Genomic DNA, 22,923 nt, shown 5'->3' with positions numbered 1-22,923 from the left:
CTACAGGAAAGACATATAATGTCAATGGCATGGCCTGCAAATAGTCCGGACCTCAATCCAATTGAAAATCTGTGGTGGAAATTAAAGAAAATGGTCCTCGACAAGGCTCCAACCTGCAAAGCTGATCTGGCAACTGCAATAAGACAAAGCTGGAGACAGATTGATGAAGTATACTGTTTGTCATTAGTTAAATCCATGCCTCAGAGAATTCAAGCTGTTATAAAAGCCAGAGGTGGTGCAACAAAGTACTAGTAGTGTTTTTATTTGGTGATTCCATATAATTTTCCTCAGATTTGTGTGATTCCATATTTTTTTCCTCTGTGTGATCTGTAAAAACAGTTGTAATTGACTATAGTTATTTGTTTTTTGTTTTTTAAAAAAAAGTGTTTTATACAGCCAGAAGTTTGGATTGTTCAGTGAAAAATGTTTTGTGGCATATATGTGCTTGTTTTTTTTTTCTACACAATTAAACATTTGAATGAACATCTTCTGAGAGGGGTGATTCCATACTTTTTGCCAGGGGTTGTAGAAATGTGTGTTTGTTTTTGTTTGCTGTTAATAGTAGTGCTGTCAGATCGATTAATCACATCTAACATATGATGTTTTATTAACAAAGTTCGGGAGGAACACGTTCAAATTGCCTGTCCAGTCAGTTCAAGAGGAGGCCCATATATATATATATATATATATATATATATACACTCACCTAAAGGATTATTAGGAACACCATACTAATACTGTGTTTGACCCCCTTTCGCCTTCAGAACTGCCTTAATTCTACGTGGCATTGATTCAACAAGGTGCTGAAAGCATTCTTTAGAAATGTTGGCCCATATTGATAGGATAGCATCTTGCAGTTGATGGAGATTTGTGGGATGCACATCCAGGGCACGAAGCTCCCGTTCCACCACATCCCAAAGATGCTCTATTGGGTTGAGATCTGGTGACTGTGGGGGCCATTTTAGTACAGTGAACTCATTGTCATGTTCAAGAAACCAATTTGAAATGATTCAAGCTTTGTGACATGGTGCATTATCCTGCTGGAAGTAACCATCAGAGGATGGGTACATGGTGGTCATAAAGGGATGGACATGGTCAGAAACAATGCTCAGGTAGGCCGTGGCATTTAAACGATGCCCAATTGGCACTAAGGGGCCTAAAGTGTGCCAAGAAAACATCCCCCACATCATTACACCACCACCACCAGCCTGCACAGTGGTAACAACACTGTAAAGAGGTTGCTGTAAATTTTACAGTAACTTACTGGCAGCTGGATGCCAGTAAGTTACTGTAAAATGTTTTACAGTAATATTACTGTATTTTCACTTACAGTATACTGTACCATTTACTGTAATTGCATTTACAGTATTATTACCGTATTTTCATTTACAGTATTAGTATTGAGTTTTTTTTTTTTTTTTTTTTCATCATTTAAATTTTCTTTTTTTTATTTATGTTTACCCCACCCCCCAAAAAATCACAATAACTCACAAACATTTGTCCTTATAATATTCTTTTTAATCGTTGAACATTTTGTTTTAGAAGTACAAATTACAAATCTTGACCTTTAGGAGCCACTAGCTGAAGAAAAAAAAAGGCAACATCTCCAAAGTCCATAGAATTAATCTCCTGGTGACCATTTGTATCTGTAGCATGGCAAAAACGTACACGCACTGAAAAGCAAAACAGGCCTTAAAACAATAAAATACAGTCAAAGTCAGTGTTGTGTTGTTACATTTCAGTAATTTTGCCAGTCAAAGTTGACAAGCTCTCTGATGAGAAACACTGAGGGTTTCAGGCTGATGCTTTTCTTTGGACCTTTCCAGATTTCCATCTGATCTGTGCCTTTGGTGTTTGGTGCCATCAGGGTTGACTCTCAGAATGAACCTGCAAACACAAGCAGGGAAAAATATATAATTTTTTCAGACCGGTGTTGGCAGAATTTTCCCTAACCCTCAAACTTGATGCTGCATGTACTTTGGCGTTAATAAAAGCACTATATCTGATTCTGAATCCACTTACAGTAGTGGTGGGGGAAAAATCGATTCTGTTCAGTGTCGCGATATTTTGCGCACGCAATTATATTGATACAGTAGCGCAAAGTATTCCAATATAGGTTATAAGGCTGTGACGGTGGCAGTTTTTTTACCACTGCGGTGGTAATGGACCAACTACCTGCAGTGGTTGGGGGGTTATTATGAAAATTGAAATAAAAAAATGTAGTTTATTCGAGCAAAAAAGTCTTTATTTGAGCAATTCCGTCAAAGAAGCAACACAAAGCCTGTAAAGCATTCAAATACATATCAGTAAATATTAGAAACTTACATAATAGAAAAGTTAAATCTATATATAAAAAAAAAAAAAACTTTCGTTTAATACTTCCACACAAAGACACGTGATTCCACATGAAGCCATACCGCTCTGTGCTTTGAGAGGGATGACACGAGGAGGAAAGAGACCATTGATCTATTTTCTGATATCTTCATGTTTTCTACTTGTTGTAAAAGGTATGAAAAGTGAATTTAATTTTCCACAAGGGCAAGACATTTAAGCTATGTTTGAAATTGCGCTGCCAAAGAGAGCGAAACTAAAAATCAAATAAACTTGACGCGCCGTACATGTCTAATAACAAGCAAAAACTGTGTTGAAATGAATCTGACGTGCAAGTAAAAATGTAGGCTATCTGTCCTACAACGTTTTTCTACTTTACCACAGTAAAGAATGTGAATGTAATAGGCCTAAATAAAAGCGAACCAAGGAAGAAACGTTTATAATCCCCTTCGAAAATCGAGACGTAAGTGAAGATTTTGGGAAAAAAACAAGGTATTACATGCAGGGATGAGTCACAATTTTTGGATATTCGATTAGTTTATTTAATTATAGAATTATAGTATATCGAATAGGTTGTGTAATTATTCTCTAAAATAAAATCTCCATGTTTTTGGTGCTAATGCGGTGGTGACGCGTTCATATAATTACGTTCTGTAATAAGGTCCTGTGTCCTGAATGTTCAAGGACAAAGTTTTTGCACTACCCTCCAGTAAATGTGTAGAAGATGTTCACAGATTTAATGTGACATTTGAAGTGAGTTGAGCAGTCTTTGAATAATATGGGGGACATGAATCGCAATTTATCGCAGAATCGAATCGCAATACTTGCTGTATCGCAATGTTAGGAAGCGCAATAATATTGAATTGTGGCCCAAATATCGCAATACTATCGAATCATCAAATTTTTGCCAATTTCCACCCCTAACCTACAGGGATGGTATTACCCCATAATAAATTACATTTAAATCATTAAATCTTCATTCTTTTTCAATACATTCACAGGAATGCTTAGATTTCCAGGGAATGGATAATTTAAATTAAACTTAATACAATGTAAGTTGCTTTGGATAAAAGTGACTTCCAAATGCATGCATGTAAATGTAATGTAATGTAAAAAAAAAAAAAATATATATATATATTGGTTTACCTGATTCTGCATTCGACAAAATAGACAGCTAATGCTGAAGAGTCGTCTGTTAGCAGTTGTAACTGGATGATGATTCTGCCCTTCATTGTCAGCATCCATGTTTTTGCTTTGAGAACAGACTCTCCTGAAACAGACAAAGTCAGAGCAGCCTTTTAGTGTTATAGTTTACAGAAAAAAACTAAAATACAATAACAGAACTTATTACTAACAACAATAACATGTGGGGTGAAGATGAGGTAAGATATAATGTTGTATGGTGTTTATAGTTTTTAATCAATTAAACAACATTAAAAATATTAGTTAGCAAAACTTTGCTATATTGATAATGGTATATTGCTAACCCTTTCCTCCTCCTTCTCCTCTTCCTCCTCCAACGTCAACCCGTTCTGTGTATTAGTGGAGAGCGTCAGCAGTGATGTACAGTCCGGAGGGAATGGCCGCTGCAAATTCAAAATAAAGAACAGAAAATAACATGTTTGCCTGCTTAACTAATGCATACTTCAGCTAAGTTAGTTGATGTCATCTTACTCACCTGTAGATGTTATCACCATTACGAAGGCAATCACAAAAAAGACTCCAAAATACACCTCCGACATTTCAGACGACATAATTCAGACCACAAACTTGAAAATAAAACAAAAGATGAAATTAACAACGGTGTTGGATAAAGGGTTAGTTTACTCAAAATTGTAAATTGTCACCATTTACTCACCCTCAACTTGTTCATAACTTCCATTAAATTATTTAATGTGCTGTATACAAAAGAAGATATTTTAAAGAACATGAGCAACCAAACAGTTACTGGTCCCCATTGACATCCAAAGTATTTTTTTCAATTATAGAAGTCCATGCGGACCAGCCACTATTTAACAACATTATTCAAAATATCTTATTTTATGTTCAGACGAAAGAACTTCATGCAGGTTTAGAACACGTTGTGGGCGAGTAAATGATGACATACATAATTTTCTGTTTAAGGTGTACTACGTTATCCCTTTAACTTAGTTTTACTCAGTATTTACGTTGTACATCTGCCAAAAAGTTGTGAAAGAGGAGACAGAACATACCAAAGTTATTATGCTTCTCTGTTTAATAAGTTTACTTCGGCTAATTTAGGTGAAGTTGACCATAACGTTACATACCAGTTGATGTTATCACAATGAAAAGGCTCCAACACACTCCATCGTTGCAGATGGCATTATCCAGATCAAAAACCTGAAAATAAATCATATAGGCCTACGTGAAAATATTGTTTAAAACCCGCACTTTAACAAGGGTTTCGTCTATCTCACTTTACCTCAGTATTTCACGTTGAGTTCGCTGTTAGCTCGGTTAACGTTACCGATGACTCCGCCCGCCTGATGAGCTAACTTGCGTTAAAGAGGCAGAGGAACACACAACCATTATTTTTTATAGTTTTAACTAAAGAATATTTCGGCTAATATAGGTGAACTTAACTTACTCACCAGTTAATATTATCACCGTGACAGCGACCCGGCCGACAGTCAGGAAAAAAGACAGTAATAAAGGCACCAAAAAAACATTCTGACGACAGTCAGGAAAAAAAGGCACTAAAACCATTCAGACGAAAACAAAACGATACATCATGTTTGTTTGCTGTTAACATAAGTAAAAACATTTGAAAATGTTTGTTTTACATAAAATAGAAATTATATACTAACCTTTTTGGTGAGTTACATGATCTTTTGTCCGTGCATTAACTGCCACTTCACCCCTCAAAAAAACACTTGAAAAGAAATCCCTCTTGCCATTGGTCAGTTTTTCGCGGACAAGTTCACTACTGTAAATTGATTTACAGTAGTGAAGAATTACAGTAGTGACCCTATATTTTCCCATAATCCTTTGCTGTTTACAGTAACATACTGTATACATATTTTACAGTATCTTACTGTACATATTACAGTAAAATACTGTTCAAATTACAGAAATCCGTTACAGTGAAGGCATGATGGATCCATGTTCTCATTCTGTTTACGCCAAATTCTGACTCTACCATCTGAATGTCTCAACAGAAATCGAGACTCATCAGACCAGGCAACATTTTTCCAGTCTTCAACTGTCCAATTTTGGTGAACTCGTGCAAATTGTAGCCTCTTTTTCCTATTTGTAGTGGAGATGAGTGGTACCCGGTGGGGTCTTCTGCTGTTGTAGCCCATCCGCCTCAAGGTTGTGCGTGTTGTGGCTTCACAAATGCTTTGCTGCATACCTCGGTTGTAACGAGTGGTTATTTCAGTCAAAGTTGCTCTTCTATCAGCTTGAATCAGTCGGCCCATTCTCCTCTGACCTCTAACATCAACAAGGCATTTTCGCCCACAGGACTGCCGCATACTGGATGTTTTTTTTCCTTTTCACACCATTCTTTGTAAACCCTAGAAATGGTTGTGCGTGAAAATCCCAGTAACTGAGCAGATTGTGAAATACTCAGACCGGCCCGTCTGGCACCAACAACCATGCCATGCTCAAAATTGCTGAAATCACCTTTCTTTCCCATTCTGACATTCATTTTGGAGTTCAGGAGATTGTCTTGACCAGGACCACACCCCTAAATGCAATGAAGCAACTGCCATGTGATTGGTTGATTAGATAATTGCATTAATGAGAAATTGAACAGGTGTTCCTAATAATCCTTTAGGTGAGTGTATATATATATATATATATATATATATATATATATATATATATATATATACAGTGATATGCATAAGTGAATACACCCATGCTAAAGTTGACTAAAAAGAGGAATAAAAAATCATATTTTGGAAATTGAACGTAATGCCTTAATTTAAAAAATTAGGAAAAATCCAACCTTTAAGGACACCAATTTTCTTTGTGAATGAATAATGTATCGTAAATAAATAAATGTTCTTCCTTAAAATACATGGTGCATAAGTGAGTACACCCCTATGTTAAAGGGGGGGGTGAAATGCTCATTTTCACTCAATCTCCTGTTAATCTTGAGTACCTATAGAGTAGTATTGCATCCTTCATATCTCCAAAAAGTCTTTAGTTTTATTATATTATATTAAGAAAGATAGGATGTTCCGGAAAAAAACGAGCGTCTGGAGGCGGCCGTGTGGGCGAAGCTTAGCTGTGCTAACGCGCCGAGCTAGTAACAACACACAGAGACAATAGATTAGAAGCAGTTTTACTCACCGAACCTTTATCATTGTGACTGCTCGATCCTTAAGCATTAGACGATCTGCAAATCCGTCGATCTGGGCTTTGTTTATAAAACAATCATCGTCGAAATGCAGGGAACAAACAGTCTACACCTCCGTTTATGCTCAGGAAAAACAAACTCCATCCACTGGTGCCTTAACGCTGGGTTCTTTGGGAATCTGTGCAGGGTTGTCTTGCCCTGGCAACCAAAAACACACTTCTTTGGTGACATTGGCTTCCCAAAAGCCGGGCAGGGCGCTTTGATGGCGAACTGCTTTCGCTCTCTTGCTCTGGTTTACGAGTGCGCGCGCGCCCGCGATCTTACCGGAGAAGTGCCCTTAGGACCCATATTAGGAAATTCCGTTACATCTGACGTCACACATACCCATACTCGAAAAAAACTTTCCGAAACTTGTGACAAACCGGAAGGACAATTTTTGGCACAGAAATACTCCTTCAAACGTGCAATTAAATTTTTGAAACTTTGTCCATGTTTAGCATGGGAATCCAACTCTTTAACAGTGTAAAAAACTCAGTATGCATGAAATAGCATTTCACCCCCCCTTTAAATTCCCATAGAGGCAGGCAGATTTTTATTTTTAAGTATTTTTTTTAGGATACTATGCATCCTGATAAAGTTCCCTTGGCCTTTGGAATTAAAATAGCCCCACATCATCACATAGCCTTCACCATACCTAGAGATTGGCATGGTTTTATTTCAGTTAGCCTAATAGCTAGTTTGATTTGCATTGAGAGATGATCTTATGGAAAGTACCCCATGCCAATCTCTAGGTATGGTGAAGGCTATGTGATGATGTGGGGCTATTTTAATTCCAAAGGCCAAGGGAACTTTATCAGGATGCATAGTATCCTAAAAAAATTTTTTAAAAATACTTAAAAATAAAAATCTGCCTGCCTCTATGGGAATTTAACATAGGGGTGTACTCACTTATGTACCCTGTATTTTAAGGAAGAACATTTATTTATTTACGATACATTATTCATTCACAAAGAAAATTGGTGTCCTTAAAGGTTGGATTTTTCCTAATTTTTTAAATTAAGGCATTAAGTTCAATTTCCAAAATATGATTTTTTATTCCTCTTTTTAGTCAACTTTAGCATGGGTGTATTCACTTATGCATTGCACTGTATATATACACACATATACATAGCCGACTCACCTATATGTTCCTCAACAGTTTTTCACATCTCTCCAACACCCAGATTCCACACGCTTTCCTGGTTTCTATCCTAACAGTGATATGGGGGAGTACACTGGGTTCAGAGCCCTCCCCTCGTACAGCACAGCCCGGTCTCACCCCAAAACGTCACATACTGACGCGTCTTGACCAAACGGCAATATACGACGAAAAGGGTACCCCTAAAACGTCCATATGAGACGAAGACATAAGCGCACCAGCAGCGCCTCTTAGCGGTACCCTAACGCATACCTAAACCTACCCATAACCCGAATAGTCACATACGGACGTTTTAGGGGTACCCTTTTCGTCGTATATTGCCGTTTGGTCAAGACGCGTCAGTATGTGACGTTTGGGGGTGAGACTGTGTTGTACAGCACACCAAATAAGCATACTTTTTACTCTTTCTGATTATTTTTAAGAGTGATCTTGTGAAATACACATACTTATACATAGGCCTACATACACACATTTATGTTAGATGTGATAAATCATGTTTGATCGATTTGACAGCACTAGTTAATAGTTTTAGGACAATGGTTCTCAAACTTTTTGACTATAAAGCCCACCATCCAACACAATAGTCAAAGGCCCCTCAAATTAGATATTTTGTAGGATGACAGTGACGTTTGTTTTCAAACTTTTAAGGTGTTAAAAAAAAAAAAGCTTCAATGTGCCAAATAATTAACCACAATTCATTTTATGAGGCCCCCTAGTGAACCCTAGAACCCTAGAGTCTTAAAAATGCAACCCTAAAACGCCTAATTGTATCATATTTTATAGTCAAATTTCTAAAGCCTCTAAATTATCAACACGATCAAAACTTGGCTGAAATTTTTTTTTGTTTACAATCGTATTCTCGCATTTAAATATAATCTCAATAAGACAATATTGGGAGACGTGAGTTACAATGACAAATTATATTTGTATGCATTTTATCTAATTAGTCTGCTGTTATAAAGTTCTCTTTAATATACCTTACGTTTTCAGAATTGTATCTTACTTTTTTGCCCATATAAACATAAGCAAATTGTAAAATGCACCAAATTGCATATTTTTGGTCAGTTTGTGCCTCTGAATAAAATTAAAAGAAATGAAGGAACACAAAGTTGTTGACATAACATTTGTTCAACATTTTATCTCAATCAGATCCTCCATATGAAGTAACCGTGGTGACTAAACCCTCAGTGAAGGAGAATGACTCTGCAGAACTGACGTGCTCCAGTAACAGCAACCCTCCTGCTAACAGCTACCAGTGGTTCAGCTTAAATGGGGGGTTGCTAGGAAATGGACCCACTTATAAACTGGAGAAAGTGTCTCGTCATACTGAGGCTATTTCCTGTACAGCCATTAACACAGAGGGAATAAACAGTTCTAGTCCAAGGAAACTTAATATATTGTGTAAGTATGTGTGAAGGTTCAACAATCAATGTTTACATTGGTATTGTTAGTGAAAGAAGATTGCTGGTTTTGATTTAAGATATATCTATCATCTATCTAATTTAGATCCTCCTGAAATTAAAAACGAATCGACTTGGGGATAAAAGGGGATAAAAGTGTCCAAATAAATAGGGAATCTGGTGTCCTCGCTGTGCTGAGGCACGTGAAGGAAAGGGAGTGTTTAGACAGGATGGTCCAGGTAAAAGGTCCTAGCAGCCGCACACTTCTTTAGCGGCTCATCTACCCAGGGCCACGGAGCTGAGGGCAAAATGCCTGGCCATTCTCAGCCCGACGGCGACGACGCGTGCATCCTTGCGTAGGTAAACGGGTCCAACGGCTCTACGTCATCGTGGAATGATTAGATTAGATTAATTTCACCTGCCTGCTCCCCTCCTGGACCTGCAAGGACGCCAGCGTGCATGCACAAAGAAAAGAGCCCGGTCTCTTGAGGCGGCATTTAACAGCGGCGGTGATAATAAGGCTTCATTATCTGCAGGTGTGCCTCACCACGCACCTCCAGTTCTTGTTGTTTCAGCACCCTTCCTCTCTCTCACACCCACTCCAGTCGGAAATCTGGCAAAAGGCGGCGATTTAAGAGACAGGGTGGCGCTGATAATAAGGGAGAGGCAGCCGTTTAGTCACAACACAGTTATAGTTTATTGTATTGTTATAATTTCTTATAATTTATAATTTGTCATTTTTTATAATTCCTCCAAAAGCCCAAGTGTACATACAGGCCTATATGGTGTGTAAAACAAATTCATGAGGAAAAAAAAATGCAAATAAAAAAAAATAGCTCCATTGCGGATTCCAAGTGATCAAGGTCTTAGGATGTTCCATTTAAACATATTGCAAGGGTTCCGCCAGTAGTGGGCACTGGGAGGTATTCCAGAAAGCAAGGTTATCTTACCATCAAATATACCCTTAACTCTTGGTTGGTAAACCCAAATCATGCTTACTCGAGGTATGCTGGTTCCAAAAACGTGTCCGAAAGTAAGTTCAGTCAACACAGAGTTTGTCAACGGTTAACACACAAGAAATTCTTAACAGAACGATCAATCGACGAGTCACAGACGCTAAGAAAAAGCGTGCCATACTACCTCTTTCTTCTTCTTGTCAATTTCCAATTGCCAATTTCTTCATGTCAATTTACATACTTCGTGAATATCGCCACCTATTTGGTGGTTGTGCAATAATGTTTAAATCTTTTAGTTTAATAATCTTTAATCACTGTGAATAAGAACTATATTATTTGTTTGATGCTAATTATAAAATATTTACTTTATATTAAATTAGACTATTCAATTATTAATTTTAAATTAGACTAAATAACATTTTGTGCTTGCAAAGATAACATGGCTGCAAAAGTTTATTTTTTGTTTAGTCATTTTGCTTCTGCATTGTTTGAAATGTAAGATATATCATAAATGTTTTTTTTTTTATTATTGAAATAAATTATAGCATAGAAAATGTCCTGTTGCAAAATTAAACATCTGAACAGATGAACGATGTGTGAGATTATATGTATATATATATATATATTAGTCGAAAACGGTGTGGTGTAAATAGCCCCTAAAAGTTCATGAAAACTGACAGTAACTGAACACAACTGACATATCGTGACATGATAGAACTTAATTTGCACTGAACTTAGTCCTTTAAGGTGTGTTCATTGACAGTCCCTATACGATTACACTTACATTTACATTATCCAACTGTATCAGGAGGCGGCATAAACTTCTATGTACATACCAACTTTAATTGCTTTGAAAAAAGTTTGATAAAGACAGGCCTTTGGTGACCAAAAAAAAAAGACATTTTATCAACATTTTATTTAAATCAGATCCTCCATATGAAGTAACCGTGGTGACTAAACCCTCAGTGAAGGAGAATGACTCTGCAGAACTGACGTGCTCCAGTAACAGCAACCCTCCTGCTAACAGCTACCAGTGGTTCAGCTTAAATGGGACGTTGCTAGGAAATGGGCCCACTTATAAACTGGAGAAAGTGTCTCGTCATACTGAGGCTATTTCCTGTACAGCCATTAACACAGAGGGAATAAACAGTTCTAGTCCAAGCAAACTTAATATATTGTGTAAGTATGTGTGAAGGTTCAACAATCAATGTTTACATTGGTATTGCTTGTGAAAGAAGATTGCTGGTTTTGATTTAAGATATATCTATCATCTATCTAATTTAGATTCTCCTGAAATTAAAAATGAATCTACTTGCCAGGGAGCGATGTTGACAGTCTGTGTCTGTATTGTGGACTCCAACCCTCCCAGCGAAGTCAAGTGGTTTGGTCCAGATTTCTCGAAAACCTTCCCCAGCTCCAGCATCAAACAAAACGAGTCTCTGACCACATTCACAGTACAAAGTTGGCTGGGTTTACCCGAGACTGTCCAGTGCTTTGCCAATAACAGTTTGGGAAGCTCTTCTATCACTTTGGAAGCTCCTCAAAATGGTGAGAATTTACATCCAGTCTTTTTAAAGCACTCTATCATTGTTTTAATGCAGAGGGGAAAAATCATTAAAATATTTGTTTGTTTCTTTTCACAGGCATAATAATATACATTGCTGTTGCATCAGCTATTTTAGTTGTTTTAGTTGGCGTTTTGGTGTATGTTGTGAGAAGACACCGGTAAGGGTATTTTTTTCTCTCTCATTTGTTCTCTGGCAACTTTAAAATACCTTAAAATAACGTATTTTTTTTTTTTAATATTTTAAAAAAAATCTTGCAGTGGGAACAGAGCTACACAACAGCCTGCAATGAAGAATGAACAGAATGAAATGAAGACATGCCCAAAGAGGTCTGATTTTAAAAAGTAAGTCCCCCCCACCTACACAATGGCAGCCTATGGGCACTGGAACAATCCTTCCTAAAACGCATTAAACTTTCGATTACAAAGACGTGAAACTCACCGAGTGGTCAGGGGTGTTCACTGATATGCTCACACAAAAATCGCTGCAAAAGATGCTTTCCAACAGGTTTTATCGTAGTTTTTGTCCAACTCCATTGACTTGAATTGGATGGGCTGTGTGCGGTACGGTATTACTCCGCCGCTTCTTCTTCTGCTGCTTCTGTGTATTCAATTAAATGCCAGTGGTTTGCTTGTAATTGGCAAAGGTGCATTATCGCCACCAACTGGGCTGGAGTGTCTATTATTCAAGCTCTCAACGGAAGAATCTACGGGTGTGAGGCGTTTGGAAAAATAGGTCCACAGTTTTACAACGAATGGTAAAACACCTGTTGGAAAGCGATTTTTTTGTGAGCATATCATTGAACACCCCTGACCACTCGGTGAGTTTCACGTCTTTGTAAACGAAAGTTTAATGCGTTTTATGAAGGATTGTTCCAGTGCCCATAGGCTGCCATTGTGTAGGTGGGGGGGAAAGCGAAATAAACCTAAAATTCTCGGGACAGCAGCATGTGTCCACATTTTAATCTTAACCGTTCTATTTCATCAGAAATGATCTGTAAACAGGGCTTTAAGTGTAAAATACCGAACTTGTCCTTTAAAAAAAAAAGTCAGCAAAGATGCATTAAATTGATCAAAAGTGACAGTAAAGACATTTATAATGTTACAAAAGTCTTCTGTTTTAAATAAATGCTGTTCTTTTGCAATTTCTATTCATCAAAGAAACATTATACATACAGTTTCCACAAACTTTTGAAGCAGCACAACTGTTTTCACCATTGATAATAATAATAATAAATGTTTCTTCAGATCATCAGAATGATTTCTGATGGATCATGTGACAGTGAAGACTTGAGTCTTGTTTACAGGAATAAACTACATATTAAAATCAAACATCAACAGTTATTTCAAAACCCAACAGTTATTTTATATTCTAATAATATTTCACAGTATTACGGTTTTTACTATATTTTGGATCAAATAAATGCAGCTTTGGTGAGCAGAAGAGACTCATATATGATAAAATGGAACATAAAAAAATCCTAATGATTCCAAACCTTTGGAATCATTCTATAGTTTGTTCCCTATACCTATTTCAGAACTCTTACCAATGATTTTTTATCTAACATTTTATGCAAAGCATTAAAGAAGAGAAAGGCCATGATGAAGATATTTACGCAAACAGCCCGGACGGTCATGACTATGACAACTGGGGGGTAAGTATACTAATTTACATCAGTAAGAAAACACTGTTTTACAAATAAGAAGTCTGTTTGAGTGCAACAATTCATTAGACATTTATAAGAGTGTTGATTTTGTTGTGATCTGAATGTGTTTTTTTTGTGTGTGAAAATCTCCTCGACTGAACTGTTTGCACATCAGCTAACTGTTAGAACTGACAACAACACATTTAAGAATCCTGTATGCAGACACTAATATGCAAAAGCTGTGACTTTAAAACAACACTGCATGGGCCTTTACATTTATAATTACAGTTTTTCTCGATTGCTTAAACACATTTCTTGAAACTATGCCTCGTATTCTCAAAACTATAAACACAAATCCATAACGTCTCACCCAATTCCCCAAACATCCTATTTTCAGGTCAAAATGAAGCTCTACACTCAAAACCATTCACTCTTGCTGAAAAACCAAACTTTGCCCTCAGACAGGACACACAAGCCCTCAAAATCACACACACTACAACATAGTCTTACACACTGGAGCAATAAATTCAAAATAACATTTCCAAAACTGGTAAGTTATGTTGCTTGTGGTTCCCCCCCCCCCCCCCCCCCCCACCCCCCACAAACCTTTTCACAAGATGAACACAAAAGACACAACCTGTAATTGTCAATACACTGGCACATTTTTATTCATACACAGAAAACACACACACACAATTTTTTTTCCCTGTTTTACTCTTTTTTTTTTTTTTTCCTTTTTTTTTTACTCTCTCCTCTAATTTTTTTATATATATATACTTACAGTAAGATGTGTGTGACCAACATATGACAGTAAAAGAGCACACACAAACCATATTCTAATATGGAATTCGAATTGTATTGGAATGGTAAAGAGTGTTGGGATGTAACAGGAGGGCCTCCACTGAAGGAGACAATATGATGGACACGTCTAAGAATGTTCCACATATGGTTGAAATACCATCATTTGCCTAGAAAGATAACATTCTGGGAGTCGAGACTATAAAGGAGAAAGGATGCCCTCCCTTCACTGTCACACTCTGCAGCCACACTGTGTGACTGTACGACTGCTGGCCTTTTCTTGCAAGAAAATAAACCTCATCAAAGACTATTGGAAATGTTTGTCACTTATTCAGTGATAGAATTCTCCCTGAAGGTTCTCGAGGCGACGGTAAAGCGACTCAAATTTGGCCTTACTCGTAGCCGAGCCTCCCTCATAGTCATGCCATTGACAAAGACATGGGCAACTAGAGTGGCTTGAATTTCATCTGAGACTGCTTGTCTTCTTGTCCTTGCCCTTCCTCCTCCTCATTCTTATCCCTCTTCCTTCATGTCTTTCTGGATCCATTGTTCAAAAACTCAATAAACTGATTTGGGCCCTTTTGTCTATCTATTGAAGGATCTGATTGATGTGTGTTAAATTTTGACTCCTAGTGTTTCCACCTGGGTAATTGTGTGCTAACTGAGCTGAAGCTGTGCTGACTTGAGTGAACAATTTTGAATGCTAGTGCTTTCTAAATGACAACATGGTCTAGGCCAGTGGTTCTCAAACTTTTTAGCCAGCGACCCCTAAACTAACATCGACGAGAACTCGCGACCCACTACCACAGAATACACAAACAATATACCAAAAAAAAGTTGTTTTAAATCCACATCCACTTCCTATGGAAGCTTGTTTCCACCACAGAATAAAAAATAAAAAAGGTAATTGCGACTTTATATCATTTATAACTTTATAACTCGCACTGCAAGTTTATATTTCACAATTATGAGAAAACAAGTCAGAATAGCAAGATGTAAACTCGCAATTTTTAGATAAATAAATCGCAATTATCTTTTCAAATATTTACTTACGTGGTGGAAACAAACTTCCATAATATTTATTGTATATAAATTTAGGCTTACCTTTCAGTGGGATGGGTGCACTTGTTTTTCGGTGCACAAAAGCGTAATCTGTGGCCTGATGTTGGATACGGCTACTCGCAGATCATCCTCAACATCAAGACGTGATCTGTATTTATTTTTCATGTATGTAACAGCGGAAAAAGTCTGCTCGCACAAATAAGTAGATCCAAACGGAAGCAGTACATCCATTGCCACACCGGATAACTCTCTGTATTCTTCTGCTACTGCGATCCAAAATTCAGGCAGTGTGGAACTGGAAAATAAAGTTTTTAATGCCCTATCACTGGACAGCTCCAGCAAATATCTTCCAGTTTTGTGGGGAGATTAGTCCTAGTTTCAGTGAATGGTTGCCATATCCAGTCATACAGTTCTGGTTGCGTCTCTTTTGGAAAATACTTATGGAATTGTTCCAAAAGGCCGTGGAGATGACCAGTGATGTGTGCTAGGTTGCCGAGACTCAGTCCATTCTCCTCCAGATGTTCATCCAGCTCAGGAAACATCTCCACATTACCTTGTTCAACTCGCTCAGCCCATCTTTCCAGCTTTTTCACAAATGAATCAATTTTCTCATTCATTGTCAAGATGTTTGTGTTTGGACCTTGTAATGAAAGATTAAGCATGTTAAGCCTTTCGAATATACAGGCCAAATAAGCAAGTTTTGATAACCAATCTGGATCTGTCAGATGGTGCGCGAATTCAGATTTAGATTCTTTCAACAACGAGTGCACTTCCTCACGCAGTTCGTAAAGCCGGCCGAGTGCCTTCCCGCGAGATAACCACCGGACTTCGGTATGAAACAGCAGCGCTTCGTGCTGCGAGCCCATCTCGTTGCAAAGGGTGGCTAGCAGTCTACTGGTTACTGGACGTGATTTGATGTGATTTACAATTTTGATTGCACCTTTGAGAACACTGTTAAGCTCACTATCAAGTGCTTAGCTAGCAAGAGACTCACGGTGAATTATGCAGTGCGTAAACTTAACATGAGGAGCCACTTCTAAAACCTTTGCCTTGAGTCCCTTGATTTTACCTACCATTGCACCTGCACCATCAGTACATACGCCAACACAGTTATCCCATGAAAGTCGCATCTCTTTTAGTCTGGTGTCCAGCTTGTTGAAAATGTCACTGCCGGTACAAGTCCCCTCCAGCACTGAGCAGAAGAGCATTTCCTCATGCATTTTTCCATCAAATGTGTATCTGATGAATGCCAGCAACTGAGAAGAATTAGACACATCGGTAGATTTGTCGACCTGTAACGCATATTTCTTTCCATTTAACCTATTAATCAATTGACTCTTAATGTCTTTTGAAATATCATGAATACGGCGAGCTATCGTGTCATTCGACAATGGGACAGTCATAAGTTCACTTGCAATTTTCTCACCATGCATGGCCCGACACATAGCCACAGCTGCGGGCTTAATCAAGGTTTCTCCGATCGTGTGTGGCTTTTTGGACTGTGCTATCAGGTATGCCACCTCATAAGATGCCTTCAGAGCATTAGCAGTAATTTGGGTTTGTTGTGCGAGTGTGCGTTTTTGAATCTGTAATTCCTTCTCTTTTCTGCGAAAAAAGTCTATAGGTTTTTCAACACAAGCAGGATGTCTTGTCTCCAAATGTCTCTGCATTTTTCCAGGCTTCATACTTTCATGGGCAAGCACTTCTGAACAGATTACGCACTGAGGATGGTCCACATCGTTGACAGTAGAGCAAGTGAATCCATACTTTATGAATTCCTCTTGATATTTCCGACGTTTCCTACATTGGTCAGAAGGGGTCTTGCTCTTGTGTTTTGTAGAGGTACACGGTTCAGATGATTCAGGCAGACTGTCCACAATTTCCTCAACATTTTTAACCTTGTTGCGAATTACAAATTTATCCATTCTTGCAGTTGCAGTTTCCACGTGCAGTTGCGTGCTGTATTGATAACTAGAGATCAGTCGCCGCACGGTGACGTCATATCTTAGAGTGACGAAATATTATTTAACATTTTTTTTAAACCTTCTAATCACTTCTGTCTTTAGAAATCAGAAAATATTTATTTGTAATCTTAATTTTTTAGTAGTGAAAAATATTTATTGTAATCAGAAAATACAGAATTTTTTCAAACCAACTCGCGACCCCTTGACCCCAGTTTGAGAACCACTGGTCTAGGCAATGAGAAATGAAGGGATTTGTGTGTAGAGTTTTGCAGTGACAGTTCAACAAATCTGACTCATGTGTCAAAACAGGGAATAGTGTTTATAGTTTGGTGAAATGGGTGTGCTTTTTGATAAATGGCGTTATGGTTTTGAAATTTTAGTTCAAAAGCCTGGTTATAGTGTTTAAGCAATCGAGAAAAACTGTAAAATGTATTATTTAGTGAACCTATTCTTTTTTGTTTAAATGTCTGTAACATATTTTGCTTCTTTTTAATTAGGATTATGTGGGACCATTGTCATCTGAAAGCTCCTTGAAAGATGAATCCATCTATGAAAACGTTTGATGAAATTGACACATGCTTCCCTACCAGAAATGACAGAGACTGAGAAAGACCAAAAAAGGCAAACAAATCTGTTGACTCATAAGGTGCTGGAAATGTTCAATGCTAAAAAGGTCTTGCAACTGAAGAAAAAAAAACAAAACAAAAAAAAAACCTTGCTATGTGTTAATATCATATTTGAAAGCTTTTAATATATAAAGAATGAACTGTAGGCTATAAGCCAAAATATGTTTATATGCATAATAGTATCAATTAAAGGTGGTATCAGCGATTTCAGGCCCAAACATAAATGTTCACATTCATCTAATCTTACCTAACGATCCGCTAGCTGCCCGTCCCATAAGCATGCCGTCAAAAAACCGCGTCTCTGTAGGCAGCCTAGGCTCTGAGATCTGCACACAAAAACAGTTGTTTTCACCCGGTTTAGCCAAACACTCAAAACCAAAATAAATAGTGTTCCAACCAATCACCGACAGGGGCGGGTGTTGTGAGGTTTTGCGCTCGTGCACGGCTGCCTATGACGGCTGCACGCGAAAACCTTGCAACACCCGCCCCTGTCGGTGATTGGTTGGAACACTATTTATTTTGGTTTTGAGTGTTTGGCTAAACCGGGTGAAAACAACTGTTTTTGTGTGCAGATCTCAGAGCCTAGGCTGCCTACAGAGACGCGTTTTTTTGACGGCATGCTTATGGGACGGGCAGCTAGCGGATCGTTAGGTAAGATTAGATGAATGTGAACATTTATGTTTGGGCCTGAAATCGCTGATACCACCTTTAAGTTTAGATGTCATCAAACTGAAACAAATACAAGAATTCCAGTAGTACAATATTTGAAATGCCTGTAAACTGAAATAATACAGTAAGAACAAGTTAATACTGCTTTGATTTATTCATATTCCGTAGTATTGGATGGCTTGGATGTTAAACCAATTCCGCATACTGTGCAATCTGCAATAAGCTGACTATGTTAGAGATTTGCTTTTATGTTCAATTCTATGCATTGTGATGCTTTCATTCATTTTCTTTTCCAAGTAAAATAAGGCATTTTCAAGTGTAGACTATACTGGACACTAGTGTGCTTGTGAAATTGGTTTAACAGCAGTTGGCACACATCACGTTCCTCAATTCTACACCACCTGGCACGGACTATGTAGTTCCCAATGAGCATTTCTGTTTTCAAAAAAAAAAAAAAAAAAAAAAAGGTTTCATTTCCTTTTCTTTTTTATAACAAAACAAAACTGAACACTTATTAAAACTTTTCTCATGAAATGAAAGTGAAAGACTAAAAGTTCAAAAGGTTTTTTGTATCCTGGGGGATTTGAGAGGCTGTGGGGAGAGGCAGGAAAAGCATAGTTTGTTTCATATTGAAAGGGTGTTTGATGTGAATTTAGATCTGGTGACTTTGTTCATACATTCATTGTTTAGCTCACAGAACACATGTAAAACAGCATGACCCCCTGTAGTGGGACATCTACTCACCTTCCAATAAAATTGATATATTTCACATATTTGAAGGGGACTTGCGTGTTTAAAAAGTTGTTGTTAAGCATCAGCTTATGTATTCTCTGTGTCTGTGTCCACAGACTTTTATTTTTATATTCTTGTGTCTTACTTTGCCTGTGTTCAGTACTGGTGTGTTCTTGTTTCCTTGGTTGCCATTGTCATTCGTCATTGCCTAATTGATTAGAGTCTCACCTGTCCCTCATTACCACTGTGTATTTATACCCTCAGTTAGCTTCTGTACTTTGTCTTGTGTTAATGTTGCTACCTGAAAGTGATCTTTGTTTGTTTGCTGGATTATTTCTGTTTGTTTCTTTTCAAATAAATACTATTTAACTGATCAGCCAGCAGCAGGTGTGACAATTACACTTATGTCAAAATTTTATGAATTTAATTTTTACTTTTTTCATAATCTGCCTGCATGTTTGTATCCCCCAGGATACATTGCCATTTGGGGATATAAAAATAGACTCTGTGGTCTGTAAACTGTATACTTTGAGGCCCATTTTAGAAAATCAGTTCAATACTTTATACTCTTACATGAATGTTTACATTCCATCATTTAGCCATTAATATTAATTTAGTTAGCACTATTTATTCGGTTTTAGGTCAACTATACATATGTTCGATATTAGAACTGAAAAGGTTGGACTGTAAAACTGCTGGGTTGTGTTAACCCAATTTTGGGTCAAATATGGTCTCACCCAACGTTGGGTTAAAAATTCAATTTAAAAATGGACAAACCCAGCCGTTGGTTTACATTTTTAATGTAACCAATGCAATTTTTCCATTTTTAAATTGCATTTTTGTCCATTTTTGATTTTGTCCAAAATGCAATTTGTCCATTTTTAAATGGCATTTTTTAACCCAACGTTAGGTGAGACCATATTTGACCCAAAATTGGGTTAACACAACCCAGCAGTTTTTAGAGTGAATAGGTGATGGTTTATTTCTAGCTTTCCTCAACAGGGTGTCGATCAGAACAAACTGGATTCGACAAGTTCCATGCAAAGGAGGTTTATTGTTGACAGTCTTTGGCTGTTGTACACAACACAGCTGTACAGGCTTTACAGCTTAATATGTTTAGATGTCTACAAAGGGAAAGGGATAAAGATTTATAATATATTAACAAATGTCTTGAGTATTATTACACAAACATTATTTCCATAAAGCTACCAATCTCTCAAATAAAGAAATTATGAAGTTCAATTATAGAATAAATAAATTTATTTACATGCAACAAAATTCGTATGCAACACCGCCACCCAGTGGTCAGAAATAGTAAAACATTCAAAACCGAAACTAATTATGAAGTGATTTAAAATTTAAATGAACGGCACATAATTAGAAACATCGCGTTCAAAAACTTAAAATAGCAAGCGTTTCAGCTGTTAATGTGATGATCACACATACATACATGCATACAAATCACACACTGGGTGCAATATAAATACTACGAATTGCAAGTAATAACATAACTTGCACATTCACGTGCACTCGACAGCACGCGATAAACTGCTTAATCACTGACGAATATTCATCACTTAGTGAAAGGATGACATTGTATCAAGGCTTTACAAACTCCTTAACCAACATGGATCATTAACTTGGTAAACAGTCAACTTACCTTTGTTTATTGACGCACACTTTGCACACGCATACCCTTGCACCTTGTTTGGGTCACTGGCCCTGTCCCAAATGACACCCTAAGCACTCGTGCTCTTCCTACGAGTCATTTTGTGAAGTAAAGCCGCTTTAACCACCCCAACTCGTAATAAGGGTGATTTACAGGTTCTCTACTGGACCAATGATTTTCTGTGGCTCAATAACCAAGGAAAACACTCAAGTACACAATTCCTTAGGTATAAATATAACAATTTTACAGCAGGTTGATGCAATGACAGGTACAATTCTAATCATGTATTAGTAATTACTGATAATATTTAATCAATAAGCTTAAAGAGAAATAAAACATCAATCAAACAGGACAATATATTCAGCACGGGTTGTTAAATACATGCATTAAATCAATTCATGTGATCACCTATAGCATGCATAATTTCATTGCACTGCAAACCTCAAAATCATATAAATCACTTAAATACCACAGCAATATACACACCAAATATCAGGACATACCATCAATACCACTCACGCTAAATACATAGCCGTCATCAATAGCTATACAGTATAATAACCATATGGGAGATAACCTGCTCTCCTAACCCCTTACTCACACACGCGCTCACTTTACACACAAATAGCGACCAGTAGTTGCACGCATAAATTAGGGCCTCCCCGGCGAACATAGCAATACCAAGACACATCAACAACATTAAAATGAGAGTGGCTTCCTTACCCGCTACCGGACGAAGGGGAAAACCCCAACAAAATATCCCTCCCAGTCATTCGCACACGTCTATCTCCAACCCACGTCCCGGCACGGCAGCCTCGGCAAAGAACTCAGCAGCAGCCAAAAAAAAAACTCCCAAACAACAAATACATCATACCTTTATGGCTTTGATCCCTAATTGCTAATGCAACACAGGTGTTCTCCTACGAGAGGTTCTCTCGTATTGCGTAAGTTGCTTACGCTATGGGAAAGTCTTCTTTCTTCGAGATCTGAAGCCAAAAAATTATCCTTAATTTTGTATTCATTGTCAACGCAGTGCGGCAGCTGGCAGACCAAGGCAGGCTGTATAAGCGTGCTCATTGGCTGCTCGGCGGCAACTGCTTAAGCCTATCAGTGAGCCTCGTGAAACGTGACCTCCAATGAGGGCGCTTCGCGCCCTCCACACCCTTCTAACCGTCAAGATGGGTGTGGCCAGTGTGTATATATCGAGGGCTCACAGGCTGAATATCTGATTTTTCTTGTCTTCAGCGAAGCTCTTCGCATCGCTGGATCTTGAGAGCCTCCGCCGTTGAAACCAGCGACCAAGCAAGCTTAGGAGAGCGCCTGCAGAAGCCGGCCGCCTTCGCCGCCTTCGCCGCCTTCAGCCTTCCGTGCCTGCTACGCTATCCGGCGACGTATCCTTTTTCTATTGCTGTGTGTGTTCGCCCTGCGACACGCGTTTCTCTCACATTAATAGAGCACGGGGCGTTTTTCTCAAAATGCCCCGTTTTTCCTGCGGCTAATGCCGCGCCCCGCTCAGCAACGGAGACCGCCACCTCATCTGCGCTCTCTGCCTGGGCCGCGAGCACGCCGCCACCGCACTCTCTACGGGTGGCTGCCCTGAGTGCGAGGAACTTTCAATGTCGACCCTGCGGGCTCGACTTGAAGTTTTCAACCAAGATGTCGCTCCGCCTGTCCCTGCTGGGCCTCGCAAGAAGAAGCGCCGCTCACAGCGACCACCGGAGACCGACGAGGCACTTAGAAGCTCGCCGGAACCTCTCCCTCGAGCTTCTCTCTCGGCTCCCCCCCCCCCCCCTCCCGGCCGCGCAGCCGCCGGCTCCCGCCCGCGCCGCCGCCGCTTCAGGGGATGAGGCGGACGAGTTTGATGAACGCGCCGCTGACAGCTGTTCCATCCTGGCCTCTGACAGCGACGAATGGTCTACTGCCTCCTCTTCAGTCCAGGATTCGGGCCGTACTCGAGCGGGCGAGGACGCGGAACTTTTAC

At 38.6% G+C, this 22,923-nt stretch overlaps 1 protein-coding gene and 1 long non-coding RNA gene across 2 annotated transcripts in view; one reads left to right on the top strand and one right to left on the bottom strand.

The window, feature by feature from the left end:
• Positions 1–17,931, top strand: part of LOC307167340 (B-cell receptor CD22) — a 98,978-nt gene extending 81,047 nt beyond the window's left edge. Inside the window, exons 7-13 of the mRNA XM_079886364.1 lie at positions 9,006–9,257; positions 11,140–11,391; positions 11,497–11,760; positions 11,856–11,937; positions 12,038–12,106; positions 13,356–13,431; positions 17,744–17,931. Coding sequence (XP_079742490.1) covers positions 9,006–9,257; positions 11,140–11,391; positions 11,497–11,760; positions 11,856–11,937; positions 12,038–12,106; positions 13,356–13,431; positions 17,744–17,809 — 1,061 coding nt within the window. The 3' untranslated portion in view covers positions 17,810–17,931. The remainder of the gene's footprint in view (positions 1–9,005; positions 9,258–11,139; positions 11,392–11,496; positions 11,761–11,855; positions 11,938–12,037; positions 12,107–13,355; positions 13,432–17,743) is intronic.
• LOC307167371 lies at positions 1,729–3,912 on the bottom strand. The gene is made up of 3 exons (XR_013822767.1): positions 3,819–3,912; positions 3,478–3,601; positions 1,729–1,887 (listed from the first exon to the last, which is right to left on the bottom strand). It is a non-coding gene; the product is annotated as an uncharacterized lncRNA (long non-coding RNA).
• Positions 17,932–22,923: the final 4,992 nt, after the last annotated feature.

Source organism: Squalius cephalus (genome assembly GCF_949319135.1).
Source record: "Squalius cephalus genome assembly, chromosome: 11".
NCBI lineage: Eukaryota > Metazoa > Chordata > Actinopteri > Cypriniformes > Leuciscidae > Squalius > Squalius cephalus.
Note: the sequence above shows the minus strand (reverse complement) of the source record. Positions and strands in the feature narration are given on the sequence as shown.